The following is a 14,203-nucleotide window of genomic DNA, read 5'->3' as shown; positions in this document are numbered from 1 at the left end:
TCCAAAAAAAATTTGTAATGTACATTGAAACTAATTTGTTATATATTGAAATTATATAATTTATGAAAATGTTGTTCTTTATTACTACTATTATGCTCGTCTTTTAATAAAAAATGCCTTAAATATACGAAATGTCCAAAAAACAAAAAACAAATTCTCGGGGACTACCGCTCCCGAACCCCGTACAAGTTCAGCCCCTTTCTAAATTAATTCCTGGCTCCGCCACTGACGGCCGCTGTCATAATTATGCATATAATTGAACACAAATATACATAAACACATATATGTATAGTGTTGAATAGAAATATCAAATATGCATGGGACTATCCATCTGTCAGGTGCCTCTCGTCGCTGATCATTTGACGGATCACATGATGCAATGTTTTTTGGCTGGCGATGTTCTTATTATGACTCAAATGCTAACCCATTGTATCCAATTTTTTGAAGCTTATGATTCTCCTGAAATAGCAACTACACGTGCTGGGAGTTCTCTGATTCGCGATGCAGATTACGGGATATTGGTGTAGCGGACTGTGAGACGCGTGAGTGTAATTGAGGCAGTGGTGTAAGTGATTACAGTTTGTTTGTATGGGTCGACGCTGGGTATTAATAATTTTTTAAAGGGATATTGTGGACATTTCTCTATAATTCCATGAGAATATTGTGTGATATCAAACAGCCACAATACAATTTCGCTCCAATAACGTTCGGCTATCAAACACCGAACCCACACAGCTTTTCCAGCACAAATCCAATAACCTTTACTTGGGTTTGTGAATATGTTGTAAACTCAATTAACTTTTCAAACATGCACTCAGAGGGTGTTTGGCTAAACTTATTTTAAAGAGCTTATAAATTCTTGGAGCTTATAAAATGTTTCAAGAGCTTATAAAATATAGTTTCTTAAGAGCTTATAAGTTGTCAAAGCGTTTGGATAATTAAGCTTATAAGCTAGAGAGAGAATTTTTAATTAGTAAGAGATAATCTTTGTTAGAGAGAAAAAATCGAAAAAAAATAAAATTAGAATAATATATGATGCAAATAAAAAATCATAGTTAAGTTATTTTTGTAAAATGAGTGTTGCTTATAAGATAATGAGAAAATAAGTTGGGGTAGAGGAACTTATTTTTTGGGGAGCTTATAAGCTCTTGGAGCTTATTTTTACAGCTTATAAGCTATTTATGAGCTTATTTTGCCAAACACTTTGAATGAGCTTACAAGTTTCTAAACAGCTTAGAGCATTCACAGTGGGTGACTCGATGGGGTTACTCGAGTCACCCACTCATCGAGTAAGCCCACTGTGGCGAGGCATTACTTGAGGCCTACCCGATTTTTCGGGTAAGGCCTGATCTCCTTGTTTATGAGCGCGTGCGCCACATGCGCTATTAAAAAAAAATCGAATTCAATTTGTAAACGGCTCTTTTGGCTGACTTTCAAAAATTTTTTTGTTTCTTTTCGGTCATTCGATCGTTTTTTTTTTCTTTTCTCTTTTATATATACTCCCTCCCCCATTTTTCATTCACCAACACATTTTCTGCCTTTCTCTTCCTCCTTCTCTCTCAAATTGTTGCAAAAATGGATTCATACAATCCCAACTATTACGATCCAAATTGGGTTCCCGACCTCTCTAGCGACTATCATCCCGATTTTTCGGGTTTCAACTTGGAGAAGGAGCTCTCAAGCGGCGAGGAGGAGGCACCGCCCGCCCATAGTGCGTCGAAGCCCAAGAAAGGAGGGCGACAGAAGACGGTGGCCTTCAAAGAGAAGGGCCCGACGACGGAGGAAGGAAAGAGCCCCCGTCATACCTACACCCCCAAGGAGACGAACCTCATTATCCGAATTTGGACGGAGGAGACCAACGACGCCATCCGGGGTGTCGACCAAAGGGGGGAAGCCTTTGGCAACGGATTCTCGACCGGGTGAACCCCCTCATCAGCGCCAACCTCAAACACCGACAAATAAAAGGACACTGGGCCCGAGTGAGTGCGGATGTGAGGCTATGGGAAGCTATTTGGATGGAGACGCGCAACAAGTGGCCTTCCGGCCATTCTGACGACATGCTTCGAGAGAAAGCCCAAATTCTCTTCGTCTCTAGGAGCAATTCCAGCCCCTTCAACTACTGGAATGCATGGAAGCTTCTCCGGATCAACCGGAAGTTCAAGTCTATGTACCTCGAGGGAGATGTGCATGCCTCCAAGAGGACAAAGACGTCAGAGACGGGCGACTTTACCACCTCGGCGTCAGGCAAGGAAATCACGTATTCCCGCCCCGTTGGAAACAAAGCGGCGAAGGCGGCGGCGAGAGCGGCAAAGGGGAAGGGGAAGGCATTGGCATCGCAAGCCTCAAAGGCTCCATCCGAATGCAAGGAGATGTTGGATAGGTCCGACGGTAAGATCACCCGAATCATGGAGATGTACGACCAAAAGAACGCCCTCAATAGGGAGATCCATGACGATCGGGTCATGTTCATGAAGACTTCCGACATGACTCCGGAGCAGCTAGAATGGCACAAGGAACGGGTGGCAGAGATTCTAGCTAGCGAAGGGGCGGTAGAGACTAGATAGATTTTTATTATGTAATCTTTATTTATGTCTTTAGGTTTTTTTAAGTATTTTTAAATTATGTCTTTAGGTTTTTTTTTAATGTAATTTGTAGGTTTTTTAAATTAATGCAATTTAAATTTGAAGTAATTTGTGATATTTAAATTTGTGCAATTCAATTTAAATGAAAAATACAAAATCAAAACTAAAAAGATCAAGTAAGAGATCAAGTCATCCCACTGTGGCCTCCTTATTCATTGTGGTCCCCCCCTTTCTATCAAGTAAGCTATCTAATCATCCCACTGTGGATGCTCTTATAAGTTGTTTTAAAGAGTTTAGAGCATGAGTAACGCATTACTCGAGTACGAGTATTGCACTCGAGTAGGCGTTGCAAGTGAGTGTTACTCGAGTGCTACTCGAGTTATCGAGTATGCACGAGTAATTTTAATTTTTTTTTTAATTCTCTTCTCCTTTTTAAAAATTTCTCTCTCCTCTTTAAAAACTAAAAAAATCAAGTAGGCTATCAAGTAACCCCAATGCAGCACTACCTACTCAATAACACAACCACTATCAAGTAGGCTATCAAGTAAGCCCATTGCGGATGCTCTTATAAGCTCAGTCCAATACCCTCTTAGTTAACTATATGTCATTTAACTTCAATATTCGATGTGCATCGCACGAGTGAGCGTAGCTATAGAGGTGAATTTGTGATTTATAATGTAGATTAATTTAATAAATAAAATATATTATCAGTATTAAGTAACTTGTAGTACGAATTTACGTGGGAAATCGCTGGAGTATAATTAATTATGCGGCTCCTAAAATCAAATACTAGCTTTCACCACTTTTGTTTGGCCAATAATTTTATTTTATTCCAGTTTTGTGTTTCTACTTTGATTAGTTTCCTTTACACTTTTTCTTCCAATTTTCTGCAGAGGTCATGCAATTATAAATACATGAAAATTATTTTTGAATACTGAATTTTAGTTCAAAAATTGTTTTAATTAAATAGTTGTTACTGTGTAAGAATTGGATCCAAAATATTAATTTCTAAATTAATTAATGAATTTTAAAACGTGACATCAAAATTGACGACTCTAGCTAATTCTGTTTTTTTTTTTTTTTTTTTGAAAAATTGACTACTCTAGCCAATTCTTGAAATCATTAACGGTAGTTACGGTAGTTTATGCAAATTATTCAACTCTTCAAGATCAATATAGTAACATCTTATGAAGATAAAGTTTTATTTCATATAGAAACAATAAAACCATATTACGTCACATACTCAAAAAGAAGAAATCAATCAAACCATGCGATTCATAAGTGGGATTCTGAATCAGACATTTGCAAAATTGTGTATTCAAAGTGGACATATATATGGAAAACCACTATCACCAAATTCCCACTATAGTTTAAGATTTTCTAAAAAAAGAGCTATTTGCCATCCATATCTATTCGATATATAAATTCCACATTACAACCTCAGCAATGCACTCTAAATTACAAAAAAAAAAAAAAAAAAAAAAAAAAAAATCCCAAATCAATATGGGAGGGAAAAAAGGTTTAAAAAATGAACTAAAAGATGGAGATTATCTACGTTATTATTATTATTTTTTTTTCTAGGTGCTTCAATTAAATTTTATGTTGATTCCGCACTAATTTCAGCTGCTGGAGACATTAATCTTGTTCGATTGATTTTTCTGAATTCCAACATGATTGGCTTCAATATCTTGAATCGCTGCTGTCTCATTTTGAGTGTAATCCTTTATTGGTTCAAGAATTTCCTCAGCCTCCTTCTCTTTAAATTCTTTGTATTTTCCCCACAACACAGAATACAATCCAATCACAATCAAGACTGCTCCAAGAGCCCTGGATTCGAAAGAGAGAGAAACACAACAAATTAATAGGAGTAATATAGTTTAATTTGATTATTAGGTACTAAAAAAGTAAAGGAAAATAATATAGATAAATACCCTCCAACATAAATCTTCTCAGACAAGAGGAAAGAGCCCATGATGGCTACAATCACCATCATCAATGGACTGAATGCTGTGACAAAAACAGGCCCCCTTTTTTGCATCACTATACCTTGAACATAGTATGCAATCCCCGACGACACGATACCCTGTACCACCATATTTTTATTTCTCCAAAAAAATTAAAATAATCATCGAGGTAGAGAGTGAGCTCTTCTCTTACAGCATAGGCAGCAGCTAACAAATTCATGTCCCACCCAATAGTCCAAGAATTTGGTTTGTGTTCCATCACATATGTGACAGCAATAGATTGAAGTGTGCCCAAGAAACACACAATTGCTGTGAGAGATAGCTGGGCTGTGTACTTCCTCAATGTGATAGCCTATGTAACAATAGTTATTTATTAAAAAAATATACTATAATCTTGAAAATTTGGGAGAATAAAATAAAACATTACAACCTGAAGGATGAAGAAAGAAGCCCAAGCAAAAGTTGCAATGATGAGAAGGATTGAGCCCTTAACCCAATCCTTGTCAGCATCTTCTTGATTTGGGACAGGAACATTAGACTGCGTAGGATGAATGTAGTTTGACCACACCATGTTTATCACATGCCCTTTGTACAATGTCATCAGCATAGCTCCACCAACTGTCACTATTGTTCCCACCACCTTTGCTTGGCATCTCACCTTCTTCATGTCCACCTTCTCCATCCTAAATTAAATTAAACTAAATTAATCGGGTGTATTTGAACGTTAATTAAATTAATCCAGGTATGTATTTATTGGAAAATGAAATATGGTTGGTCGACAGGGGCGGATGCAGAAAAAATCACTATTAGTGCTATATTTTCTAAATTTTGAGTTTCAGATTTCGAAAAAATAATTTTCCTACGATTTGATTTGGTACTTATGAGGGCTATTTTACAACGTTTACGGAAAAAACCAATAATTTGATGATATTTAAAGATTTTTTTTTTAAATGGTGGGGGCTTAAGCCCCCTTGTACGTACCTGCAGAGTACTGCCATGACGAATGTCATGGCAGGGAGCATGTTGCTCATGGCACATGAGAAAGTTGGGGAAGTGAATTTCAGTCCAGCATAGTAGAAATTCTGATCAATCACAGGCCTATTTTCAAGACAATAACAAACAAGAATTAACTCAAGAGAAATAATTAAAATTATAAGCAAAAAAAAAAAAAAAGAACTCACCCAAGAAGCCCAAGAACAAATAGCTGCATAAAAATGGTGAATGTGATCTTTGGTCTCACCTTCCTGTTTCAAAATATATACATATATATAAAATAGGCTAGTACAATATTAACTAATTAATCCAATGTTATTTATTTTTGTGTAAGAAAAGAGACAATTAATTAATTGATACCTTTCGAGAATGAGGGCGAAAGGAGCAATGACAGCAGTGGCAAAGGCATGTCTGTAGACAACCAAAACATAGTGGCTCATGCCTCTGTTGAGAGAAACTTTGGTAATGATATTCATTCCAGCATACCCAAATTGTAATGAAATCATGGCTATGTAAGGTTTAGCCTTGTCATAAAAATTACCAAGGCAACAACAACCTTTTCCTTCCATTTCTCTCTTTTTTTTTCTTTTGTTTGAGCTGGAAGAGAAGTGTGTTATAACTTCTTCTAGTAGAGAGGAAAACACTATAATTGATTGTGTTTGTCCTAAGGAATGGGTGTTAGGAACTAGGGTATTTATAAGCACTTTTGGGGTGGGTGGGTGGTGGGATTGGGTTGGGGGTGCTATTTATCTAGTTTATAGTTTTTACATTAATTAGTGTTTTAGTTAGCTTGTATTTGTAATTTTCTATCGTTACACCCGAGTCCTGACTATTGTTCTCTAGATCTTACTATGTTGGTTCACTCCAGAATCAACATGAATACATGGTGCATCTGTATTCTAAACTAGAATAATTATTGAAACAATAGGGTCAAATGGCCCTATTCAACATACAACATCAAATTTTATTCATCATGTGAAAAAACATAAATTTTGGCCATTTTTTGTATGTCATGACTATTCTACCCTTCTCTCTATCTCCTCTCTCTTTCTCATCTCCCTCTCTCTCTCCAGCGGCTTCTCTCTCTTTCTCATCTCCCTCTCTCTCTCTCTCTCTCTCTCTCCAGCAGCTGCGCAGCAGCGGCGCCGAGCTTGGAGAATTCGTCGGAGCTCTCGCGGCGGTGGTGGAGGAGATCCTCTCCCTCTCTCTCTCTCCAGCGGCTGTCGCTCTCTCCTCTCTCTTTCTCATCTCCCTCTCTCTCTCTCCAGCGCGCGGCGGCGGCAGATCTGGTCTGATGAGGCGGCGGCGGTGGATTTGATCTGATCGTTGCGCCGCCTTCTCCATCGGCAGATCTGATCTCCTTATCCTCCGATTTCAGCCATGGCAGATCTGATCTGATCTGTGTGCTGCACGTATGGCACTTATGGCACTATTAGTACCATAAGTGCCATAAGTGCACACTTCCCCCTAGGGTTTAGATATTCCGGTCATTTAGGGTTTAGATTATCCATTTGAGGTTTAGATGTTCTATTTAATGTTTAAATTATCCATTTAGAGTTTAGATATTCCATTTAGGGTTTAAATGATGTTGTTGTTTCTGTATTTGTGCTGCACGTATGGCACTTATGGCACTATTAGTGCCATAAGTGCCCAAAATGATTATTTTACTTGGTTTTATTTTGGATTTCCGTTGGCACTTATGGCACTATTAGTGCCATAAGTGCCAACGAAAATCCAAAATAAAATCAAAGTAAAATCTTGGCACTTATGGCACTAACAGTGCCATAAGTGCCTAACCCGACCCGTCACGCGACCTGCGTGCCTGATCCTACCCGGTCCGCCTCATTAAGGGTAAAAACGTCCAAATCAATAAAAATGGCCAAAATTTGTGTTTTTTCAATGTGTGGCCATAAATTGTGTTTTATGCTTCATTTTGGCTACTTCAAAATTTTACTCATAATTATTACGAATAAATTAATAAACCTCAATTACCTATTAGTTAATCATTAATAGTTATTAATTTATTAATATGAACGGTCGTATTCGTGCAAGAGTTTTGGCGTTAATATAATAGGCTAATTATAGTTTATGCATAATTTTAAAAAGGGTGATGATATTTGGACACCTGGCAAAAACCGGGTTTTTTTCATTCAGCTCAAATGGGGCGGTTGTTTGTGATGTTTGTATTTACTAATTTATCCTTTGTTATTGTATTGTATTTTTCGTTTGTTTTTGTTTCCTGTTTTTTGCATATTTTTTTTCCTTTTTTTTGTTTTTTTCCCCTTATTTTTCGGTTATTTAATTATGAAAATTATGTAAATCATATATTTAAGGTTTATATGATTATTTATTCCGAAAATTGTTTGATTTATTTGTTTCAAAATTTTATTATTGATTTGTTACCAATAATTCATGGGTTTTTGTTAAAATAATCCTAGATTTGTTTGTAGCTATTTTTTTTTTCGAAATTAATATTATTTATTTATTTTTTTGAAGATTATATTATTCAATTTTCTATGTATTTTCATTTATTTTTTTCCACATAATATTACAAGATTTTTTTTTCTTACAAATTCAGTAATTAATTTCAATTAATTAATTCTACTTTATTTCATTGACTATAATTATTTTCGACTTCGTTACTCACACAATACTATATTCATTTTTTTTAATTATATTACATTTAATACTTTATTATAATACATTCAAATAAAGTATATGTCAAATAGTTTTGCGAGCGAATCCAATCATATGATTCATATTTTTTTGTATTTTATTTTTAAAATTCACTAATTAATTTCAATACATTGCAAAATTCCATCGTATAATACATTGTTTCTCATTCAAATATATGTTAAATAGTTTCGCGGCCGATTTCCAATCGTATGAATAATTTCACTTTATTTTATTTATTTTTATAAAATATTTAATTTTCAAATTTTCAACATTTATATTGCCCACATATATATTCCTTCATTTATAATATATTTAATTTTTAAAAATGTCTTCATTTACTTGGCCAACATATATAAATTCCTTCATTTTTAATAAAATTTCATTCATTATATATATATATATATATATATATATATATATATATAGGGTTAGATTCAATGAAAAATGCCTAAATATATATATATATATATATATATATATATATCTTATACAATTCACTAATTAATTGAAATTAATTAATTAACTTTATTTGATTGAGTATATAATTATTTCGACTTTATTACTCATACAATAGTGGTTCATTTAGTTATTTGGTGTGATTTTGCCACGTTGAGGTAGTAAACAGCTCTTACCCTAACTATAGGGTCCTGTACGCGATAGAGACTCCATCGATAGGGGGAAATTTGGTACTTAACCCTATATTAAAATAAGGTATATGTTACATAGTTTTTCGAGCGTATGATTCATTTTTAAATTTATTTTTTTCCATTACTCACACTATAGTAGTTCATTTTTGTATTATTATATTACGTTTAATAAAATATATGTTATTTAGTTTTCAACTTCATTATTTACACTATAGCAGTTAATTTTCTTATTATCAAAGCGACTTCAATAATATATTATAATACATTGTCTTCAAATATTTGTTATATAGTTCTCCCAGCAAAATCCCATCATATGATTGATTTCATTTAATTTTTTATTTTCAAATCAACTAATTTATTTCAATTAATTAATTCAACTTTATTACATTGAGTATAATTATTTATTATTATTATTATTATTATTATTATTATTATTATATCGCGTTTAATACTAAATTATAATTCAAGTATATGATTATTTGAGTATAATTATTTTGACTTTGCTATTCACACTATGGTAGTCAATTTTCTTATTACTGTATCAATTACAATACTATAACATACTATTTTGTCTTCAAGTGTATGTTATATAGTTTTCCGCGTAACCTCCCTACATATTTTTTTTTTCTTTTCTTTCAAAATCACTAATTCTTTAAACTTTATTTCATTGCGTATACTTTATTTTTTTTAATTCACAAATTTATTTCAATTATATTATTCAACTTTATTACATTGAGTATAGTTATACGAGTTCATTACTCACACTATAGTAGCTCATTTTTTTTATTATTATATCGCGTTTAATACTATATTATAATACATTCAAATAAAGTATATAGTTCTCCGAGCAAAATACCACCGTATGATTCATTTTTATTTTTATTTTCAAATTTACTAATTTATTTCAATTAATTAATACAACTTTATTTCATTTACTATAATTATTTCTTATATTATATCGCGTTTAATACTATATTATAATTCATTGTATTCAACTATATGTTATATAGATTCCGATAAAAATATCTGCGTATGATTGACTATACTTTATTTTTGCTTCCAACTTAAATAATATTTCAATTATATAATTAAACTTGATGAATGTTGAGTTTAATTATTTCGACTTCAATACTATATTACTAATATATGGTCTTCAAGTATATTGTTATGTTAGGTCCTTGAGGGTATCGAATAGGTGTATGGGGGGAGGGGGAATACACCTATAGACTATTTTAAATCGAAAACAAACTGACACAACCTTTTTCAATAAAATAAGTTTAGCAAAACTTAGGTTGGCGACTGATACCGAATACTTTTTAGTAAAGAGTTATCAGTTAAGTCAAAGACTTTAACTGATACACGTTAGGTCACACTGACAACTTCACTGGGCTTGTGCTTACGGGTGCACAGCAAACCTAAACAACCGAAGATCCAATCTTTAGTACCAACACACTAGGTTAGATTTCTCACTCTTAGCTTCACTGAGACAAAACTATGTCTTTCCGCAAAGACTAAGATCTCTCGGAGTCAGAACACTGGTCTGAACTCCTCTCGGCTCAAACTCTCGATTCGATCGGTTGAAAAGAGGTTCGAAAACTTGCCAACTAGATTACAAAGAACATGTTCTCTGTAATCAGTTATGTTGGGAACCTTGAGGAATATCCTAACCCTTGTTTTGATGATACCAAAATTCATAGGACTTAAATGTAATAGACTAGAATCGTTTTGAACTCAAGTGTTAGAGTTCGTTTCTAGTTTAGCTTGCGGTGTCGAAGACTGAAGACTGAAGACTGAAGAACGAAGACTGAAGACTGAAGACTGCAGATACCAACTGAAGTATCAGTTGAAGAATCAGTTGAAGACTGATTATTTAATGCGCGCAATGGACTGATACTAAAGTCAAGTATCAGTTGAACATTCCTCTTAGGACTGATCTTCCAACGTTCAGAGGAAGCCAGGTACGCACAAGTACAACCGCATTAAATGCAGAGATCTCAGAATATCTTATCTCTGCAGAGGTCATTCCTATCTGGTGGTAACTTTTCAGAGACGTCACATCTCCTGTCCATCAAAGAGAGCCGTTTCCACACAGACAAGGAACCTCGAAGATTGAAGCCTCAGCCCAAATTCGAATTGCTCTCCAACGGAAGAAATCTTGAGGACGATATACGCCAACGGATCTATTCAAGAGTTCTCCTACAAATAGCGCTCGAGGATCACTTCAACCTTCACCGATTCAACGACATAAGCTGAAGCTCTGCCAAAATTGCTACTCAGCCTAAAGCTTAACCTCCCCAAAGCTTGAATCGAAGAAGAGAATTCCAAAGCCAAAATCAGTCACTGCTGATTACATACATTCTCTTAGACCCTAGGCACATATCTGTTTACCCAGAAGCCAAAGGTCAAACTTGCTTCAAAGAACTTGTTCTTTGTAAGTATAGTTGGCACTCGTTCAAACCTCCCCCCATAAGAGTGTTTGAGTGGTTCGGACTTCAGGAAGGTACTCTGAACTCTGAGTGAAAAGTCTGAGCACGAGGTGTGCTTAGCAGGGAAATCCTACGCGAGGTTGTGTGGGTGCTGAAGAAGGGTTTTCTTCAGTTCACGGTTGTGTGCACCAGGCAAGCACACGGGTACGGTTTGCAGTGCACCAGTGAAGCACTTGCGGAGTGGATTGTTGGTCTGATCAACCAACCGTGGATGTAGGTAAGGGTTTTTCCGAACCACGTAAAAGTCTCTGTGTTATTTACAGTTTTCAGTTTTACATTCTTACTTGTGCTATTTCAATTGATAAAACTGAACACTGACTAACAGCAAAGAGAAACCTTAATCCAACAACCTGCTCCACCGAGGCTATTACGAAACTAAGTTTAATTTCCGCTGCGTATGATATCGATCTGACTGAACTATCCTCTGATAGTCAGGAAGAGTGATATCATCTCTATTTTAGCAAACACGACTGAAGCCCTTACTTGCATCAGTTAAGTTCAAACAACTTAACTGATAACTCATTACTGAAGAGCTTTCAGTATCAGTCGTCAACCTTGTTGGTCAAAACTGATTTCAGTAAAACAGGAGTCCTTGTTTGCGTGCAAAGTTTCGTTTTGATCTCTGACTGAGATCCCTCTGATTGAGGTCAGTAGATTAAGTTAAAAATAACCTAAAGGTATTTCCCCCCCCCCAATACACCTATTCGAGACCCTCAGGACCTAACAATTGGTATCAGAGCAGGTTGTTCGCAAGAACTATCTGCATCTGACTAGGTTCTATTTGATTTAGATCATTTTTCTTAAAGGTCTCGAAAAAGTTTTACTCTTTCTTTTTGTGCTTGCTATTTGCTCTATCTGCTGTTATCTGTTCTCTCTTTTTTGATGGAGACTAACCACAGTAGATTATCTTCTCTACCTATGTTTAGTATTGAAAAATACGACATATGGAAGTTTCAGCTTGAAAGCTTCCTCACCGCCCAACATTGCCGAATGTGGGAAGTCATCACCAGCGGACCTATAACCATCACCGAAGTTATCAAAAGGGTTCCTGCTGATCTCCATCAGGATCCTTACGATGAGATCCAACCCAAGTCAAAGGCAGACTTCACCACAGAAGAAATGAAGCAAGATGAGTTAGACAACCTCGCCAAAAGCATCATCTCCGGCACCGTTCCCGACAAACATGTCATGAAGATCATCAAGTGCGGAACTGCAAATGAGATGTGGGACATTCTGGAAAGAATGTGCGTAGGTTCCGAGGAAATCAAGGAGAATAAGCTATCAATAGATTGCCAGAAGTTCGACTCCTTCCTCATGCTCAAGAATGAATCTGTCGAGGAAATAGAACAAAGATTCAATCTTATCTTGAATGAAGTTCAATCCATTTCCAAAGACAAATACACTCAACGAGAAATCAACCTGAAGATTCTTCGAGCACTGCCACGTGGAGAATGGCAGATCTACTCAGTCGCTCATCAGCATAAGCCAGGATTCAGTCAGCTCCCGACAAACAAGCTTTTCTCCGATCTCATGGCAAATGAGTTCGACCTTCTGAGAAATCTTGGTAACAAGAAGGCTGGAGGATCTGACGAAGATGGTCCATCAACCTCAAGAGGAGTTGCACTGAAGGCCTCAACCAGAGAAGGCAAGAAGCAGATCAAGGAGCCAACGAAACTCAACCCAGAGGACTTCTTCAGTCAATATGCTTTGTTGACTGAAAGATTCAACAAGATGGAGTCCAAGTTCCGAAAGTACAGAAGGTTCCACAAGCAGCACTACAAAGGAAAAGAAAGAGAAGGCAACTCCAGACATTCCACAGATCGAAGCGGAGAAAGGAAGTCAGCCGCTTACGACATCAAAGATATGGAATGCTTTGGATGTAGAAAGAAAGGGCACTTTCGACATGAATGCTCTGATCTGACTCCAGTTGAGCGCAGAGAACTGAGAGCTAAGAAAGATCGTAGCTTTCGAAGAAGAAAGCGATGGTTGCTGACGATGCTGACTCTTCCAAAGACACATCAGAATCATCCGACTTCGACAGTTCCAGCTTAGATGATGAGAGCCGAGCCCTGATGGCCAATGAATCAGAAAGCGTGGCTGACAACCGCTACGACAATGGAATGAATGGCTCAGAGGTAAACTCTCACTCAAAAACTCCTTATACTGATAACTTCCTGATGCTTTCAGGAGACCACTCAGAATCTGGAGGTAGCTCATCCGATGAAACTGACGAGTTTGATCAGCTCATGACTGATCACTGTCAGCTGAGGAAAATGTTCGAAGATCTCCTCAAGCAGAATCAGAAAATGTACAAGGAGATCAATGATGAACGAGCAAAGAATCAGACAATCATCTACTTTCCGGATGAAACTTGTCTTGATCAGCTAATCATGGAGAACAACCGACTGGAAGAAGAGCTCAGAATATCCAACTAAGAATGTGAAAGAGCATCTCATGAAATCAAGAGGCTCAATCACAAGCTGGAAGACACAGTCAAGAACTGCATGATGCAGTCTCCCATGATGAGCAACTTTCCATCGAAAGGTCTGGTCAACAGCATCGGAGGAAAGGTTGCAGCTGACAAAGGAAAGGATATCATGATCATCTCAAAGGACGATCCTTCTGAAATCACAACCTTAGAAGAATCAAGAGATCATGATATGGATGAAGTTCGCAAGCGCAGACTGATGGCTAGATCAAATGTTCCACCTCCACGAAGCTACAAACGAGCTAAGAAGGCCCCCAACCAGATCATTCTATTGAGAAGGCTGGAAAGCAGATTTCAGTCAAAGATCAGGGAAGGAACATCAGAAGTCAAGAAGAATCTTCCTCATCAATCCAGGGGGAAGAAAGGC

The 14,203-nt window shown here is 36.3% G+C and overlaps 2 protein-coding genes across 2 annotated transcripts; one reads left to right on the top strand and one right to left on the bottom strand.

Annotated features, from left to right (window-relative positions):
- Positions 1-2,015: 2,015 nt before the first annotated feature.
- On the top strand, positions 2,016-2,564 carry LOC130990583 (uncharacterized). Its single transcript, XM_057914805.1, has one exon. The coding sequence runs from the start codon at positions 2,016-2,018 to the stop codon at positions 2,562-2,564; it is 549 nt and encodes a 182-aa protein (XP_057770788.1).
- A 1,394-nt stretch (positions 2,565-3,958) lies between these two features.
- On the bottom strand, positions 3,959-6,207 carry LOC130990240 (WAT1-related protein At5g07050-like). The gene is made up of 7 exons (XM_057914469.1): positions 5,900-6,207; positions 5,728-5,790; positions 5,528-5,644; positions 4,977-5,229; positions 4,740-4,898; positions 4,514-4,665; positions 3,959-4,409 (listed from the first exon to the last, which is right to left on the bottom strand). Exons 1-7 carry the CDS (start codon positions 6,106-6,108, stop codon positions 4,202-4,204), a joined length of 1,161 nt encoding a protein of 386 aa, XP_057770452.1. The 5' UTR covers positions 6,109-6,207; the 3' UTR covers positions 3,959-4,201.
- Positions 6,208-14,203: the final 7,996 nt, after the last annotated feature.

The sequence above is a fragment of the Salvia miltiorrhiza genome, chromosome 6, assembly GCF_028751815.1.
Source record: "Salvia miltiorrhiza cultivar Shanhuang (shh) chromosome 6, IMPLAD_Smil_shh, whole genome shotgun sequence".
Lineage (NCBI taxonomy): Eukaryota > Viridiplantae > Streptophyta > Magnoliopsida > Lamiales > Lamiaceae > Salvia > Salvia miltiorrhiza.
The sequence above is the reverse complement of the archived record's forward strand: the minus strand, read 5'-3'. Positions and strand labels throughout refer to the sequence as shown.